We start from the raw sequence: 19,559 nt of genomic DNA, 5'->3' as shown, positions 1-19,559 counted from the left end.
CTTTCTTCACTCCATATGACAATCTTTAGGTCCATTCATGTTGCTGCAAATGGCGTTATTTCATTCTTATTAATGACTGAGTAATAGCCTATTGTATATGTGTGCCACATCTTTATCTATTCCTCTGTAAATGGACATTTAGGTTGCTTCCATGTCTTGGCATGGACATTGGGGTGCATGTATCTTTTTGGACCGTGTTTTCCTCTGGATATATGCCCAAGAATGGGATGGCAGGAAAAGAGGATAATTAGGTAGCTTGTGTAATTTTAAACAGCAATATAGTGATGTCTTGGGAAATTTTTGTAAACTGGAAGTCCAAAACAACAATAAAAGCAGGAAATAGACTTGATAAAGAAGCTAATAGAGGAGAAAACTAGAAAAAAAGAAGACACTCCATTAATTCCAAAGAAATCAAGAAAGGACAGAAAGATAAAACAAGTGGGAAAATAGAAAACAAATTACAAGGTGGTAGCCTTATGTCTAAACACATCAGTAATTACATTAAGTTTAGTTAAGTAAATATTCCTATTTAAAGATAAAAATTGTTTGGATATTTGATATTAAATTGCTTATAAGAGCTATGTCTTAAATATGGGGATTCAGAAAAATGGAAAGAAAGAAGCACTAATCCAAAAAAAGTTGTACTACTGTCAAAGAAAGTTTTGAGGGAAGGAGTCCTAAAGTTTAGCATTTTAATAAAATTTGTTGTTTATTAGTCATATCAATATTAATTTCTTGGATTTGATATGTACTATGGTTATAGAAAATGTTAACATTTGGGGAAGATGGGTAAAAGGTATATGGAGACACTTTTCACAATTTTTACAACTTTTTTGTAAGCCTGAATTTGTTTCAAAATAGCAAAGTTAAAGTTTAGCATTTTATAATAGAAATGGGTCAGTCCATCAGAGGATAGAACAATTCCACATTTATATGCACCTAACACACACATACACAGAGGGAGAGCAAAAATTAAACAAAAAGGAGAAAGACACAAATTTGCAATTACACTGGGAAATTTACAACAATGAGAAAAATTCTCAGTAACTGATAGAAGACAAAAAAAAAAATCATAAAGGGTTTAGATGATTTAAACAGTGTTAAATCTTATCTATGTACAGAAAAGAAAGATCTGTCATTTCTAATGTTCATATCCAAAGTTTATTTCAGGCCAATTTCCTTGAGAAGCCATGTGATATCTGATAATGTATAAAAATGCTATTATAAAAATAGAAAAATAGTTTTATTTATTCAGCCTCATTCATTCCTAAATCCTGTGTGCCATGCATCTTTCTTGTTCCCTTTGTATGTTGGAAGCACATTGCTGTTCCACACAGCAGATTATAGTATGAGTCCTACTGTGGTCTGGGTTAAGTATCCTTTTGGAAATTGCACTAACTTACAGGGACTTGATGCCTGAGGGTACCTATTTTGGGTTGAGCATGGGATAAACCTCCAAACATCTTGTGTGTTTATTTTTTTTTACTCTGAGAGACTGTGTAAATTATTTTTTTCCCCTTCTACCTGCATTGAGTTAGTAATTTCCTGATTTTAATGATTTGTTGACTTTGAATGTTCCTTATTGTAGCTAGATTGCCGTGCCCTGCCTCATACCAGAAATATCTGTCATTTCTCATACTATATTACTATTTAGTTTATCATCTCCAGTTAGAAGTGACTTATGAGAGAAGTAGGAAAAACCTTTGTGGATAAAGAGAAGGAAAAAAACAGTACAAAGAAGCCGTAGACTGGGAGGCATTTAGGCTATGACTATAATCTTAACGCCGATGATTGCTATGGGAGCAACCGTAAACTAACTGACGCATTGAATTTCTGGGATTAGGTGTGGTGGGGGTAAATTACAAATTATGAAAAAATGATGTTTCTTATCTAAGTGTAACTCTATTCAGAAAATATAATTATGGTTAATTTCTTTCCCAATTCAGGATGTCCAAATACTCTATCCTTTGAGGAAATGACACCCACCTTTTTCCATTTTCTTTTTGTAAATTATGTATGTCATTGCTCTTTGTTATCAGTTTGGACTCATTGTTGCAAGTAACAGAAAGCCAGTTTAACTGGCTTTAAAATATAGTTTCAAGTAGCTAGAAAAAGCACTGGCACCCCACTGCAGTACTCTTGCCTGGAAAATCCCATGGACGGAGGAACCTGGTAGGCTGCAGTCCATGGGGTCACTGAGGGTCGGACACGACTGAGCGACTTCATTTCCACTTTTCACTTTCCTGCATTGGAGAAGGAAATGGCAAGCCACTCCAGTGTTCTTGCCTGGAGAATCCCAGGGATGGGGGAGCCTGGTGGGCTGCCGTCTCTGGGGTCACACAGAGTCGGACATGACTAAAGCAACTTAGCAGAAAAAGCACAAAGGCTTTAGCATGGTGGAATTCAAGATTCAGCCCTGCCAGGTGTGGTGTTTTCTCTTTACTCATCGTCTCTGCTTTCTTCTGAGTGTCGGTTTTAGCTTCATTCTCAGTCCTGGGTTCCTTCTTCATGGAGGCAGAATGGCTACAGATGCTCTGGCCTCTACATCCTCATCAGTAGGGATCCAGAGGAGTGTGTAGGCCCTCATTATAGAAAGTTTCACAAAAACTTTCTTCTGTCTTGTTGGCTCCAACTGGGTGATATGCCTGTCCCTAAACCAAATCACTGTGGCTGAGAAGTACGATGTGCTGATTGGCTTGGACCCGGAGCTTTGCTCAAATGTCATGGATAGATTACAGGGAACGAGTAGAACCCCCCAGATAAAATTAATGCTGTTACCCAAAGTTCAGAGATAGTTGCTAGAGAAGAAACAAAGCATGTGGAGAAAATAATACTTGAAGTGTTGATATTGTAACACAATATGATAGGAACTTGGGTAACACTTTGTATTGAATTTTCTCAGCCAGAGAAGTCCTAAAGCGGGGGTAGGGTTGGGGGAGAGTAGATGGGATATAAATAATAAATGAGAAGAAAAGATCCTGGGATGGCGGGCAGATCCAGTTACCTGAGTGGGAATCTGATTGATGGGCTCGTGACCTGCTGGCCCCTCTTCTCTCAGAGGAACTGACCCTTGGAAATGTCCCTCATTGGGATCAGGGATGTCATGAGTGGTGCACAACTGAGGTTGTGTTTTCATACATCAAGGGACTAAATATTTTCCTCTGGCCCTTAGAATGAGCTAATTTGTTTGGAGTGTTTCTAGAGAGACACAGCATTTCCTCTGAGGTCCTTAGAGGGGCCAAGTGGAATAACTTAAAATTAGGGAGCTGCAGAACCAAAATGAATAGACCAGAGTTCTAGTTTGATACCCCTGGTGTTTATAGTAATTCAAATTGTTTCCCAAATTTAAAAATCAAAGTTCATGTAAAAATGTGGATTTCTGAAGGAAAAAAAGCATTTCTGGCTTCCCTTTAAACACCAGAAGACCAGGCAACTTTGGGCCTGATTCTGCTAGACAACAGTTTACTGGACCTCTGCCTTGACTTCCCCTTTTAAAGCCCTGGTTAGCATCATGGACACATCAGGAAAAGGGGTGGAGAATGGGGAGTCAGATACAGGGACCTTCTATATAGGATATAGGGACCTCCTCCCTCGTCTTAGACTTCAATAACGGGGAAGAATTTCCATGGCTTGCAGAACAGAGATATTGCTGAGCTTGGGGTCATAGGGCTTCATTGGCCAGTAGGCTCTGAGAAGTACCAATTGCCACTTCATAGATCATAATAACCTCAGTTTTCGTTATATTCCTTTAATTTTGAATTTAGAGCTTGAAGCTTCAGGAAGACTGGGGGACTAAGGCTTCCTGTTGTTTCACACCTCCAGTGGTTCTAATTACAATCTTCTATACATATTCTTGACTTAAACTTTGATCAATAAACTCTACTTTGTATCTTTTCAGTTCAGTTCAGTCACTCAGTCGTGTCCGACTCTTTGCGACCCCATGAACCTCAGCATGCCAGGCCTCCCTGTCCATCACCAACTCCTGGAGTTTATCCAAAACTCATGTCCATTGAGTCGGTGATGCCATCCAACCATCTCATCCTCTGTCGTTCCCTTCTCCTCCTGCCCTCAATCTTTCCCAGCATCAGGGTCATTTTCCAGTGAGTCAGTTCTTCCCATCAGGTAGCCAAAGTATTGGAGTTTCAGCTTCAGCATCAGTCCTTCCAATGAATATTCAGGACTGATTTCCTTTAGGACTGAGTGGTTGGATCTCCTTGCAGTCCAAGGGACTCTCAAGATTCTTCTCCAACACTACAGTTCAAAAGCATCAATTCTTCGGTGCTCAGCTTTCTTTATAGTCCAACTCTCACATCCATACATGACTACTGGAAAAACCATAGCCTTGACTAGATGGACATTTCCTGACAAAGTAATGTCTCTGCTTTTTAATATGCTGTCTATGTTGGTCATAACTTTCCTTCTTTTAGCTATCCATTTAATGTAGTTTCCTATTTCTCAACTTAAAAAAAATTACTAACTTTGGCTAACGGAGGGGCAGAGCTTTCCCTGCCCCTTGGACAGGCTGCAGTGGAGGAGCTGTGTCTACACCATGCAGGCATGGTGGATCCTTTAGAACACCTGTCCGGGTAGACCGAGGGCACAGAGTGGGAGATGAGCTTTACATATTGTCCCCTCTGCCTAGGCTAGTGCTTTACCGCTTCTGCACTTGCACCCACTGTCAGTATTAGGGTTTCAGAACTGAGCCAGCACTTATTTGGTTTTAGTCAGGAATAATGAGGAGAACTCTGATAAGGGCATTGTGAGGAAAGACCAAATTATTAGTATTTTTTTACACACTCATTTAATCATTCAGTGAGCAACTCAGACTCTTCACAACTACTCATTCAGTTGCATAAGTCAAATGACTTTTGAACCTCTGTGCTTGAGTGACCAAATCACATACACAAAGTATTGAAGGTCAGAGTTGTGGTGCCAGCAGCTTCTGGTGTCTGTCCTTGGGATGGTTATTTTTTCCAAGTCCTTCTGTATAATCTGCTTTTTTTGGGTCTGAGTCCACTTTTGGACTCCAAATACTTGTTGACTCACCACATGCTTTTACATAGGTATTTTGATTTGGGTCATGCCCACCTCTGATTTGCACTTTTGTTTTAAGAAAGAAAGAGAAATAAAGTAAGAGAGTTTTGCTGCAACATGAGTCCTTCACCTGCTAAATGCTTCTCTGAGAGCTCCTGTTTCTGTTTTATTAAAAAGTTTTAGGTCTCTTTCTCTCATTCTTGTTTTCTCTCCAATGCATATGTTTGCGTGTGCTGTGTACATACACATGCATGTGTACACACACACACATACACACACCCTTTTAGCCTTCTTGTATTCTACTACACACACACACACACACACACACACACACACACACACCTCTTTTAGCCTTCTTGCATTCTACTCCATATGCTATGATTGCCTTGGCTACAATTCATCCAGAAAGTTCCAACCCAGGATTATATATGATATATACTGAATGCCCCTACAGGAAATGATATATAGTGTAGAAGAGGGGCCTTTAAATCCAGATTAAAACAGAAAGTGAATTAGGAATTGATTCTCGTTTGTTTATCAGAGAGATGTAATCATAAGATTACTTTGTCATTTACCCCAAAATCAGTTTTAGTTAAGCTTCTCAGGTGTTTATAGCTGAACGTGGTCAGTATTATATTGAATGTTGTTTTAGAAGAGACTGATTCTTATTCATCTTTAAATCTCATTAGTCCAGTCAAATAATACTTACTCATTGAGTACTTGAATGAATGTAAGCTCCCCAACCAGAGGCTTCATAATGGGGCTTTAAAGTAAATGGATGTAGAAAGATCTTGGTGGAAATTCTAGCAGCCACTCAATACTCAGAAGCCAACCCCAATTCCATGCTGAGGTGTACAGAGACACAGAACTACGGTGAGTGTAACTGAGGCTGGTCACGGAGGTGACCCATGCAACGAGTGGGGACAAGATGTATACAGATTCTCTCTGCTCTTCTCTACTTTGCTGATGGAGCTGGTGATGGACAGGAAAGCCTGGTGTACTGCAGTCCATGGAGTCGCAAAGAGTAGGACATGACTGAGCGACTAAATTGAACTAGGAAAAAGTTGGCAAAAATTATTTTGCAAGATTTAAGGGAAAGGTTGACTAAAGATTATTTTGAAAGATTTTGAACCCATGTGGGTTCAAAATTTCAGTGCCATCTTTGTGCCTCTAATACTCATCACCATGAACAGGTGCTCGTAAGTCATTGTTGAATAAATAATAAGGAGGGGAGAGAATGAGGACTGGTTACTGAGATGCTGAAACCCCCACTTAGTCTTTTTACCCATCTGTTGGTGACACATTTCCCGTGGACCGTTGTTTGGTTTGGCCCTTTTTTGATCTAGTACCATCCCTGCTCTTGGAGCTTCTCTGGTGGCTCAGATGGTAAAGAATCTGCCTGCTTATGCAGGAGACCTGGGTTCGATCTCTGGGTTGGGAGGATCCTCTGGAGAAGGGCATGGCACCCCACTCCTGCCTGGAGAATTCCATGGACAGAGGTGCCTGGTAGGCTTCAGTCCATGGGATCACAAAGAGTTGGACACGACTAAGCAACTGACACTTTCACTTTTTCATCCCTGCTCTATGAAGGGAAATATCGCTATTAATAAATTTTACTAATATTTTCCCATATATATAATATGATAAGACCATGGGGAACACAAAAAGAAGAAAACATATATTTTTTACCTGCAAAGAGACAGCAATGATGTTAGGAAGATAAGAATAAAATAGCAAAATGTGACTATTACAAGACAACACATATTCAAGAATACAATAATGAATGTATTATTGTATCCATTGCCATCACAATAATGTATGTAGATAATACATAAGAGGCAAGGAAAAGACAGAGGTGCTCATATCTAAGGCAGGTGGGAAGGAGTTAAGGACATGTCGGGGGTGGTGAGTGGACTGTTGGTTGAGAGTTAGGGGCAGAAAGCATGTTAACTTGGTAGTGTGGGGAGTAATGAGATGGTTAAGACTTGGAAAAACTAAAGAGGGGGGAAGAGCCCCAACATTAAGATAGCAATAACAGTATTGTTATTTTTTTGTCTTGTTTGTTTTAGCAGGAGATTGGCAGGCGTCCCTTTGAGAGGTCACAAATGAGTCAACCTGGAGCCAAACCCCTTCATCCCAGGTGTTAATCCTGGCTTAACTCCTCATAATGGTGTCTAATTATGTTTTCTGGTGCAGGCACTTAGGAAGTTATTTTGCTTATTTGAGAAAAAGTTAATTCATAGTAACCATAGCTACTATTTTAAAAAATAGTTTGGGGGTTAAAAAATTCTAGCTGTTAGCAATCAAATTAATCACTTTTTAGGAATGTTTTTTACCTAACATGTCTGCCTCTTGTAGAATGAATGAGGAAGTTGAGCTCAGTTCTGTCAGACCAGAAGGATGCTCAGGGAAAATTTGAATTAGTGTACCCATTAAAAATTCTCTCTGTCCAAAGGGCTATCCTGGTTGGTATGTAGAGTAGGAGACTAATATTTAACAAACTCAGTGGTATCCAAATTCACACTTATATTAGTGAGTCGGTGGACTTTCCTGTTAACTAAAGAAAGTCTGATTTGAAAAACTGAACAAGTTGATACGGAACATGAATGTTTGCTTTTTACAGAATGAATGATGCAGTGAAATACAATCAAAAAAGGCAATTGCTGGAAATATTATAGACAGATGAAAATATTTTTCCAGATTTCCTTTACACTAGAAAGAAAACTCTTCAATTAATTTATATTTCTTTGCTGTTTACGTTTCACATAGGGATATATTCCAGTGACCCTGTGATCTTTCAACTGTAATGGAGAGTTGAATATAGAATGTAACAGGCAAAGAGGAGGGCTGTGGTGGGAGCTAGGATCACAGTTGGTGAAGAAGGGAAGGAGAGGACACCAGTAGAAGGTACTGAAATGCCCTGGCACCTCTGATCCTAGTCACTTCTCTAGAGAGACACCATCAAGGCTTTTACCGTAAAAAAGTCAGGTAGGAAAGAAATATCACATTTCTTTATATTCTATTTTTTGGCCACATGACTTGGGGGTTCTTAGTTCCTGGACCAGGGATTGAACCGACACCATCGGCAGCAAGAGTGTGGAGTCCTGACTGCTGGACAGCCAAGGAATCCCCTCTTTATGTTCTTGAAAGCAACTTTATTTTGACTGTGATGCCTCATCCTGCCTGAGTCCCGTCAAGTCTTAGGCACCTGGAATCTGTCCATCAGCCTCTGTTGTCTCGGGATCTTAGAGACGGCAAAGGCTGGGAGGAAGTGCTTTCATCCTTGGTCCTTCATCCTCTGAGGGGGCCTGGGAAACATGCACCGGCTCAGCCCGTGGGTCCCTCCAGCAGAGGTTCTGTGGCACTTCGTCCCTTCTCTCTGCCTCCCCCGGGCCTCTTTGCTCACATCCACGGCTTCCCCTCCGTTTCCACCAGGATAATCTTTCCTCCTCTTCATCTTCTTCAGAGGTGGTCTTCTCCTGCCGCCCCATTCCCAGCACAACCAGCCTAAGTGAGCCCCGAGAAGGCTTGTGCTTCTGTCCAAAGACTGAAGGGACCCCAGGTTCCAATCTGCTTTTGCCTTCTGGACTGCCAGAACTCCTAAGACAAGATTTAGTTATTGGTTTTTGAACGGGGTGGGAGAATAAATACAAGTTATATTTCAATAAATTATTCTGCCCCAATATTATTAACTATTTTTATTGCTTATGATTAAAGTATTAAAGAGATTTTTTCCCCAAAAAACCTTGAGGGGCTTTGGGAAATTTTTCCCTTTTCAAAACACATTCTTTTGTTATCCTTATTATTTTTACTGAGTTTAAAAATTAAAGTAATGAATTATTTAAAACAGATGTTAAAAGTTTACCATAATTGTTTCGAATTTATCATTAAAAAAAAAAAGATCAGCTCTAGCCCGAAGATGTGCCCCTTACCTCCTTCTCCACATGCATGCGTGTGCCAAGTCGCTTCAGTCATGTCCGACTCTTTTTGACCCTATGGATCATAGCCCGCCAGGCTCCCCTGTCCTTGGGATTCTCCACACAAGAATACTGGAGTGGGATGCTGTGCTCTCCTCTGGGGAATCTTCCCAACCCAGGGATCGAATCCACATCTCTTAAGTCTCCTGCATTGGCAGGTGGGTTCTTTGCCACTAGCACTACCTGGGAAGCCCTTCTCCTTAGACAACCTGGGAAGCTCCTTTTCCATAGACAAACACTATTCTTAATTTGTTGTGTCTTTCCCGTGTGTTTTTAAGTCTTACTACATGTGTACGGTAGGATAAAGGACACGTAAAGTATTCTGTGTTTTATAATTTACAATAATTGGTATACTGTGTATATCCTTTAGCACTTTGGTTTTTCGATTTACTATTTTTTTTAAGAAGCAGGTAGATGCAGTTCATTTATCCTACTGTTGTATAAATATTTTGTTGATTAAACAATCATGTATTTACCCATTATTCAACTAAAGAAAACAGGCAGATGCCCTTAAAATAAAAATACGGTTGGAATAATTTAACACCTTGAGGGTTTGTTAGTCACTCATACATAAGTGTCAATTGGTCCTCAACCCTTTCTTCAAAACTACGTGTGTGTGGGAACTACCTGTGATGCTGGCAGTGGGAGAACAGGGATAGGGACATTAATTGAACTGTATGTAGATTTGAGAGCTTAGGTTAAGAAGCTGATTTGTTTTTTAATCTTCTATTTTGCCTGCCTGCCTTGGGCAGGTTATCTAATCTCAGTAGTCTTCTAATTTACATTTTAAGGGAGGATGTTTGTTCCATCAGTAGAAGAATAGGTAAATGGTGAGGTTATTGTGTGAGGAGAACAGCATGGTTCCAGCCTCACTGAAAGTTCTAAGTATTTGCCATCAGCGTTTACAATACTAGAGAAGGGGGAGTGAGGGAAGAAGGGAATTTTGGAAGATGGACTAGGGGGAAGGCTGCGTGCCCTGAGTCAGTGGCTCCCTCAAGAATTCAGAATCTCAGGTGACCCGGACCTGGGACCGCAGTGAGAGGAGGGCAAGCAGAAGAGCTGGGAAGCCAGAAAGTACCAGTGAAGACAGCTTCGGTCCCTCACAGTTTGGGCCTTTGGGACTGGTAGAAAGGCATCAAAGTCTTGGTGGTCTCAGAGTTGTTTCTGATGCCTTTTTTTCTGAAACTGTCCAAAGAACTTTAGAACCTGCCAGCCATAAAGAGCTACTTAGGCTAATTTTGGTAAAGCTTTTAGAGGTTCAAGGAAGCTAGAAATTTGAGGGAGGAGAAAAGATCAGATCCAATTTCATCTAAATTAAGAAGTCCATTTTTAGAATATACTGTTAACTTTCCAAATTTATGTTTGGTTGTGTCAGGGTACACTTAAGAATTAAGACAGGGAAGAAAGGTTTTACTTGGTAAAAGAAGGTGTTATTTAAAATTATATGGGCTAAAAAAAGAAAAAAACAGGAGGAAAGAAGAGTTGCAATTACTGAAGATGTATAGGACCGACACATAAGATGTACCTGTCTAGAAAATCCAGCATAACCTTCCCTGTTGCTGGGTCTCTGACAGTGATCCTGGCTGTCTCTGGCTCCTTTTCATAGGACTGACTTTGGAAAGCTGTGCTGTTCTGAGCCATCTCAGGCATCCAGGTAGGTGAGCGTCAGTGCCAGGTGTCTGGGTACCGATTAGTGATGGGTGCTTCATTTCTAAAACTACAGAGTGAATTCTAGTGACTCTGTGTTTTGGTGTTTCAGGACTGACAAGTTATGTGCTTGATAAGTATGAGTTGACCTAGTTGGAAGTTTGTCCCCAAAACTTTACAAAGAATTTTACAGGGGCTGATTTCTTTTAAAATGCAAATTCTTATTTCACAGGTATATATGCTTCATATGTTACATAAATTATTGTATGATTATTGGACAGTTACATATTTATACATTTTATGGTTTGATATCAGATTGTATTGGGGAGACTTCAGAAGGTACTGGCCTAGAGGAAGGAATAAGACACAGTAGGGCTCTGCTACAGCTTGGTTCGGAGCCTCTGAGAGTTCTTCACGTTGGGACACTGAGAAAGTTATTGAATCCTCTGAACCATCCCTTTGTCAATTATAAAATGAGGACAGTACCTGCCTTATGGAGTCATGAGAAAGAGAATGGACACAAAGCATTTAAGAGAGTGCATTAATCATCTAACTATGGGACTAGTAAGAAAAATATTGGGCTACTAGCTATAGGGTCATTGGGGTTTTCTTCTAAAATGTTACCTACTACTTTGAAAATTTAATTCTCTTCCATAAAGTTTTAGGGCCTTTCCTGGTGGCTTAGACAGTAAAGAATTTGCTGGCAGTGTGGGAGACCTAGGTTAGATCCTTGGGTTGGGAAGATTCCCTGAGAAGGAAATGGCAACTCACTCCAGTATTCTTGCCTGGAGAATTCCATGGACAGAGGAGCCTGGTGGGCTACAGTCCATGGGGTCGCAAAATTTTAAGAGTCTGTGCTATCTTATTGTAGCAGAAACATTTTCCCATGGAAAAACATCATAGTAAGCAATTTATTTGGGATCATGTAGCTAGAACAGTTTTTTATACATCAAATTCAACAGCTGTATTTTCTCAGCCAACAGTGTGTTACTCCTGATAGGTTTATTGTGCAATATAAAAATGCTTGTTAAGATACACTATGTAGTGTCTTAGTTTTTTGCATTGTACTTGATTATCATAATTTTGCAAAAATCTAGAAAAATACTGATACTGTATGCATGAGTCTGCACTTATGAAAGAGGCGATATGTTTTCCATTACCATTCTACTGCTAAATCTTCATGCCTTTGTAGAAAGCTATAAATTATTTTGCTATTTTAATCATAGTATTTTGCCTCTAAGGAAATATGAGGCAAATATTACTTAAAATTGTAACATATAGTGTAAGAACTATATATAGTAATCTTATTGTCTGTCAGTATTCAATAATGTATACTTTCAAACCACTAGTATTTATTTTGTTTCCATTGTCTTTCCACAATTACTTCTTTTTTAAAAAAATATTTATTTCTGACTGTACTGGGTCTTAGTTATGGCATGAAAACTGTTGGTTGCAGCATGTGTGATCTAGTTCCCTGACCAGGCATCAAAACCGGGTCGCCTGCATTGGGAGTGTGGAGTTTTAGCCACTGGACCACCTGGGAAGTTCCCATCACAATCACTTCTCTTGTTTTTCAGTTATTTTTTATTTTGGCTGCCTTTAGTCTAAAAAAGTGACTAAAAATATGTAATGAAAAATAAGCTCCCTTTTTACTTGGCCTCCAATTCCCCATTTCCCCTAGAAAGGCAATCACTATTACCTTTCTTTGTATCCTTCTGGAAATGCTTTTATAAATATGCAACTGATATAGCTCCCCCTCCCCCAGCCATACTGAATTTTCTGCTCCTTGTTTTATTCTTTTAATAATATATCTTAAAGGGACTTCCTTGGTGGTCCAGTAGTTAAGACCCCATGTCCAATGGAGGGGGCGAAGATGCTATTCCCGATTAGGGAACTAAGATCTTGCATGTTGCGGCCAAAAAAAAAAAAAAAAACCAGAAGAAGAATATATTTTAAAGATTGTTCTGTATCTATTATATTTGCTTCATTTAAATACTAAAGGACTTGTGTAATGCATCTATTATATTTGCTTCATTTAAATACTAAAGGACTTGTGTAATGCTACAAACTTCTTTATACTTATAATAACATTTGGGTAAATTGCTTTTTCACTAATTTTATGTGCTGGTTCTGCTGGATTATGGGAGAATAAAAATATTTCATGTAATTAACAAGTGACATATATTTAAATAGGCTTGAGCAAAGAATGGAACCCCAGGTGTATTTATCATTTCATAGGCAAGGTCAACACAAGGACCGTTAATTTGCAGCATTTCTGTGGAGTGCAAATGCTAAAATTGGACCACTATTTTTAAAACTTGAGGCAAGGGATAGAAACCATTCTGAATATGGGAAAGGATATGCAGAATGACCAAACCACAGAAACTGGAAGCCAGCCACAGCAGAATTAGCATTTTGCAGACTGGGAGGTTATTCTTAAACGTTCTAAAAGGACTGTTTCATCTCTTTCACCACAAAATAAGTAAACATTCTAAAAGTGAGAATTCAATAAAATGTGAATATGTACTTACTGCTAACATGTAAGAAATTGCATTTACTGCCTTTTTCTTACTCTACAGAACTGAGCTCTTCAGGTTTTCTTAAAAAAGTGTAGAAAGAAATAGAGGGCAATGGTGTATGTATGTATTTAAAAACTAAACAATTTTATTACATATTTAGTTAGAATCAGGCCCCAGAGTAACTGTAAGACATAGAAATCTGTCATTTTGCAACCTACTGAATGGGAGAACAGATTTCCAAATGATAGGACTGATAAGGGGTTAATATCCAACATATATAAACAGTTCATATAACTCAAGATCAAAAAAACAAACAGCCCAATTAAAAAATGAAGATAAGAACTGAATAGACATTTTTCCAAAGAGGAATTACAGGTGGTCACAGCCACATGAAAAGATGCTCAACATCACTGATCATCAGGGAAATGAAAATCAAAACCAAATGAGATATCACCTCACACCTGTCAGAATGGCTATCATCAAAATGACCGCAAATAACAAATGTTGAAGAGAATGTGGAGAAAAGAGAACCCTTGTACACTGTTGGTGAGAATGTAAATAGTGAAAGTGAAAGTGTTAGTCACTCAGTTACGTTGACTCTGGGACTCCATGGACTGTAGCCAGGCTCCTCTGTCCATGGGATTCTCCAGGCAAGAATACTGGAGTGGGTAGCCATCCCTTTCTCCAGGGAATCTTCCTGACCCAGGGATCAAACCTGGATCTTCCACACTGTGGGCAGATTCTTTACCATCTGAGCCACCAGGGAAGCCCACCATGGACAACAGTAGGGAGGTTTCTCAAAAAACTAAATATAGAACTACCACGCTGCTACTGCTAAGTCGCTTCAGTCATGTCTGACTCTGTGCGACCCCATAGACGGCAGCCCACTAGGCTCCCCCATCCCTGGGATTCTCCAGGCAAGAACACTGGAGCGGGTTGCCATTTCCTTCTCCAAGAACTACCATAAAACCCCAAAATTCCACTCCTGAGTATATAACCAAACCCCCCCCAAAACGCTTTCCGAAAGATACTTATACCTCGATGTTCCTAACAGTTTTATTTGCAGTAGCCAAGATATGGAAGCAACCTAACTGTCCATCAGTAGATGAATGGCTAAAGAAGATGTACATACACACACACACACACACAATGGAATACTGCTCAGCTGTAAAAGAGAATGAAGTTTTGCCATATGCAGCAACCTGCATGGACTTGGAAGGCATTATGCTAAGTGAAATAAGTCAGAGAAAGACAAATACTGCATGATATCACATACACGTGGGATCTAAAAAAACACAATAAACTAGTGAATATAACAACAACAAAAAAGAAGTGGACTCCCAGATTTAGAGAACAAACCAGTGGTTACCAGTGGGGAAAGAGAAGGGCAAGGGGCAACACAGGGATAGGGGATTAAAAGGTATAAACTATTAGGTGTAGAGTAAGTGACAAGGATTTATTGTACAGCACAGGAAATATAGCCAATATTTTATAATAACTATAATAGAGTATAACCTTTAAAAATTGTGAATCACTATATTGTATACCAACTGTACTTTAACAAAAATAATGTCTTTTGAAAGAATAACAAAAATCCTAAACAACTTGGTTTACAGATCATGAATGACAAATATACTGTACTCTTTAGAAGGATTCACATAATTTAATATGATTTTTAAGTAATCAGTGAAATGGCACCCCACTCCAGTACTCTTGCCTGGAAAATCCCATGGATGGAGGAGCCTGGTAGGCTGCAGTCCATGGGGTCGCTATGAGTCGGACATGACTGAATGACTTCACTTTCACTTTTCACTTTCATGCACTGGAGGAGGAAATGGCAACCCACTCCAGTGTTCTTGCCTGGAGAATCCCAGGGACGGCAGGGCCTGGTGGGCTGCCGTCTGTGGGGTCGCACAGAGTCGGATATGACTGAAGTGACTTAGCAGCAGCAGCAGCAGTGAAAATTTTAATTCAATTATTTCAAAAAATTATATGCTTCCCCCCAAATCAGAGATGTTCAGGGATGATGTTGAACCTCTTATATAAATATGTGTATAAAAATTTTTTTTCCTACTTAGCTTCAGTACTTATTTAGTTCATTTTCACTTTCTGAAATACACATTAAAGTAATGAGGTGTGTATAAGAGGTATACATAATTTGTACTCACCTTTAGCTTTATATTGAATAGTCAAACCACGAAGTCACTTTAAAAATAGGAGTTGCCATTTCTCCAAAGAAGACATACAGATGGCTAACAAACACATGAAAAGATGCTCAACATCACTCATTATCAGAGAAATGCAAATCAAAACCACTATGAGGTACCATTTCACACCAGCCAGAATGGCTGCAATCCAAAAATCTACAAGCAATAAATGCTGGAGAGGGTGTGGAGAAAAGGGAACCCTCTTACACTGTTGGTGGGAATGCAAACTAGTACAGCCACTATGGAGAACAGTGTGGAGATTCCTTAAAAAACTGGAAATAGAACTGCCTTATGATCCAGCAATCCCACTGCTGGGCATACACACTGAGGAAACCAGAAGGGAAAAAGACACGTGTACCCCAATGTTCATCGCAGCACTGTTTATAATAGCCAGGACATGGAAGCAGCCTAGATGTCCATCAGCATACAAATGGATAAGAAAGCAGTGGTACATATACACAATGGAGTATTACTCAGCCATTAAAAAGAATACATTTGAATCAGTTCTAATGAGGTGGATGAAACTGGAGCCTATTATACAGAGGGAAGTAAGCCAGAAAGAAAAACACCAATACAGTATACTAACACATATATATGGAATTTAGAAAGATGGTAACAATAACCCTGTATACGAGACAGCAAAAGAGACACTGATGTATAGAACAGTCTTTTGGACTCTATGGCAGAGGGAGAGGGTGGGATGATTTGGGAGAACGGCATTGAAACATGTATAATATCATATATGAAACAAGTCGCCAGTCCAGGTTCTATGCACGATACTGGATGCTTGGGGCTGGTGCACTGGCACGACCCAGAGGGATGGTATGGGGAGGAAGGAGGGAGGAGGGTTCAGGATGGGGAACACAGGTATACCTGTGGTGGATTCATTTCAATATTTGTCAAAACCAACACAATATTGTAAAGTTTAAAAATAAAATAAAATTAATCCTGCTATCTGAAAAAAAAAAAATAGGAGTTGCCTTGTTACATATCAGAAGTATTAAAAATGTAAGTAATTCTTGGGAATTCTCTGGCAGTCCAGTGGTTAGGACTTGGCGCTTTCACTGCTGTGGCCTGAGTTCAGTCCCTGGTTCGGAAAATCAGATCACTGCAAGCTATGAGGTGTGGCCTCCCTCCAAAAGTCAATAATTCCTCCTTGAGATATTTATTTATAGCAATAAACATGGCTATGTACAGAGATTTATCTGTAAGGCTGTTCATTGTAGCATTCATTTACAATGCAAAATTGGAAGCAGTGCAAACACTGTGAAACAAGGGATTTACCAAATAAGTTATTATGTGGCCACTAAAAATTATGTTGATACATATAATATATTAGCACAAAAAATTATACTCACATTTCACGCCCCCATAAAGGTACAGGTGCATTTGAAAAGCAGACCAGAAAGATGTAGATGACAAAAAGTACTAGTTGATATTTCTGGAGAGTAGGATTGTGGATAAGTTACATTTCTGATTTGGGCATTTGTTACCAATTATTTTCTACAATGACTATTATATACCTGCTTTTCTTACAATCCAGTTTTACATCAGTCTTCTTTTTTTTGGTTTTAGTTTGTTTATCCTGCTTGGAATAAGAAAGGCCCCACTAATCTGGGAAAGACCTCGCTCAAGGAAAGGGAGAGGAGGTGGCTGTGGCTGTGGTTGAATAATGTAAAGTTGAACATTTGAGCCACAAGCTCCATCCCGAAATCATCAGCCTCTCACTTACATGATTCACGTCCTAAAATTTTACTTTTCGACCACATCCTGAGTATTTTTAAATGCTATACTTTTCTCAACTTGAAATGCTTATTTTTCTGAAACAGTGAAGTCAAATAGAAAGGAAAATTATACAAGCCATTGAGAAATGCCTTTGCTTTGGATAAGCACAGGGTGTGAAAAAACCAGTGTTTCTTCCCTGTTATTGTCTGCCTGACCTATGTTGGGAAAGAGTGTTACCAGGGAATCTATTCCTACTTGTTCCTTGTCAGCCTTACCTCTCAGGTGGTTTCTCCCAGATGCTTTACTGCCTGTGTCCTCTGTTCTTGTTTAGATAAATGTTTGCAAAGGGCTCATGTTCTTTTTTCTCACGTTGCTTTTTCCAGATATAAAGACCTGAAGGTAGTCTTTCCTATTCAGAGATGGAGAACAGTACCACCACCATTTCTCGGGAGGAGCTGGAGGAACTACAAGAAGCCTTTAATAAAATAGGTATGCTTGAGAAAAACTAAATGCACAGTTACTATTCTGCTGGATACCAGCCTTCCAGGAATGGAACAATGCCTTCCATTGCTTCTACTGTTCTCTAACCCCCAGATGTATTCCTTTTTCTTTTGTATCCCATCTGGGTTTCACTGGATTCTTTTCTTTCTTTCTAAAAGATAAACTAAGACTGGCTTGAATTTCCGGGAGAATTGGACTTTGAATTCTCTGATCATTTCTTTGCAGAGAATACTCCAGGTTAATGAATGACAGTGTAACTGAATATGCTTAATGTGATCTCATTACAGAGAAAAAAATATGGAAACACTTCCTTGTGTGTAAACTGAACTCTGGCCTCCGTGTGTTTGTCATGAACAATGACATGTTCTGACTTCATGCAGAGTATTTTAAAACCTCGATATGATTTTTAAAGACCATATGTCTTATTTTCCTCTTCACTTGTGCATAATGTTTTTTAAAAGTATTGTTTTTAAAGGCTGCATGCCTTATACTTCTTCTTTCACTTTTATTTATTTCTTCTTCTTTCACTTTAAAAGCCATCCAGTGTTTTGTCTCTATGTCATTTTGACAGCTAGGTCTTTTTCTTCCAAAAAACTCCCCCATCCTCTGATGGATCGTGATTCTCCTGCATTTTACTCGTAGGAGAACTGTGTTGATACCGTCTTTTCCTCTACTCTGCAAGTGGTGAAAGATGAGCACAGGAAATAATAGACATAGAAACAGAGACAGCCCCAATGTTGTTCCTGCCTCAGGGGGCTCCTGCCTTGGTGCGTTGGAGCACCCCATGAAAAACAGAGTCAGACCAGGGAGGATGGGGTGGTCACAGTTGGTCTTGGGCCTCGATTTCTCTTAAACTTAGTGAATAATGTCTAAAATTAATGTATGAAATGTAGTGCGGAAGTTTTAGAAACTAAGATAAAGAAAGGAAGACTTAACTTAAAACAAAAAACAAACAAAAAAAACCCAAGGCTCCCTTTCTCAAAAAAAAAAGCAAAAGTAATGCTTTCAGGAAGCTTATGACTTACAAAACATTGCTATGAAATAAAGTGAACTCTGCACATCTGTGGGCCTTTCCACTTCTCCTTGCTTAGCTGTTTTGAGAGTAACTCAGACCTTGAGAATACAATCCACCTGGTGGCCGCCTTTGGCTCATAATGAATTCCTTAACCTTGGTCTTTATTTTAATGGGCTTCCCTGGTGTCTCAGACAGTAATGCGTCTGCCTGCAATGTGGAAGACCTGGGTTCAATCCCTGGGTTGGGAAGACCCCCTAGAGAAAAAAATGGCAACCCACTGCAGTATTCTTGCCTGGAAAATTCCATGGACTGAGGAGCCTGGTAGGCTACAGTCCATGAGGTCGCAAAGAGTCGGACACAACTGAGCGACTTCACTTTCACTTTCTTTACTTTGGCAGTGCTAGAGCACTGCATGACTATGATGTGGTTTCTAAAACGTTACTGTTAAAAATACATTTTGGGCTTCCCTGGTGGAGCAGTAGTTAGGAATCCGCCTGGCAATGTAAGAGACACGGGTCTGATCCCTGATCCAGGAAGATTTTATATACCGCAGATCAGCTAAGCCCGGGTACCGCAACTATTGAGCCTGTGCTCTAGAGCCTGGGAGCCACAACTCCTGAGCCCGTGTGCCACAAGGGCTGAAGCTCACGCAGCCTAGAGCCCGTTCTCTGCAATTAGAGTGTAGGTCCCGCTTACTGCGACTAGAAAAAAAGTCCCAGCAGCAATGAAGACCCATCACAACCAAAAATAAAATAAATCAGTAAAATTAAAAAAAAAATTATGGAACATTGTATGCAGTGCACAGAGTCATTTCAAGAAAGAAAAAGTGGGAGCAATGTTGGAATATTCTGCTAATTCGGAGCACTGAAAGAAAGGAAGTAGTGAAAACATAGCTCCAGAACTTCCCCGGTGGTCCAGTGGTTAGGACTCTGTG

General features: G+C 39.6%; 1 protein-coding gene and 1 non-coding gene across 4 annotated transcripts in view; one reads left to right on the top strand and one right to left on the bottom strand.

Annotated features, from left to right (window-relative positions):
- The window catches only part of PLS1 (plastin 1), a 128,203-nt gene that overhangs the window by 52,761 nt on the left and 55,883 nt on the right, over window positions 1-19,559 (top strand). For all 3 annotated transcript variants that reach the window (XM_010801556.4, XM_059886715.1, NM_001103299.2), the window contains 1 exon segment: window positions 17,493-17,598. In XM_010801556.4, coding sequence (XP_010799858.1) covers window positions 17,529-17,598 — 70 coding nt within the window. In that variant the 5' untranslated portion in view covers window positions 17,493-17,528.
- LOC100847999 (uncharacterized) lies at window positions 6,799-17,494 on the bottom strand. The gene is made up of 3 exons (XR_009495435.1): window positions 17,385-17,494; window positions 15,346-15,429; window positions 6,799-8,634 (listed from the first exon to the last, which is right to left on the bottom strand). It is a non-coding gene; the product is annotated as an uncharacterized protein (transcript).

This window comes from Bos taurus, chromosome 1 (assembly GCF_002263795.3).
Source record: "Bos taurus isolate L1 Dominette 01449 registration number 42190680 breed Hereford chromosome 1, ARS-UCD2.0, whole genome shotgun sequence".
In the NCBI taxonomy this organism is placed as follows: domain Eukaryota; kingdom Metazoa; phylum Chordata; class Mammalia; order Artiodactyla; family Bovidae; genus Bos; species Bos taurus.
The sequence above is the reverse complement of the archived record's forward strand: the minus strand, read 5'-3'. Positions and strand labels throughout refer to the sequence as shown.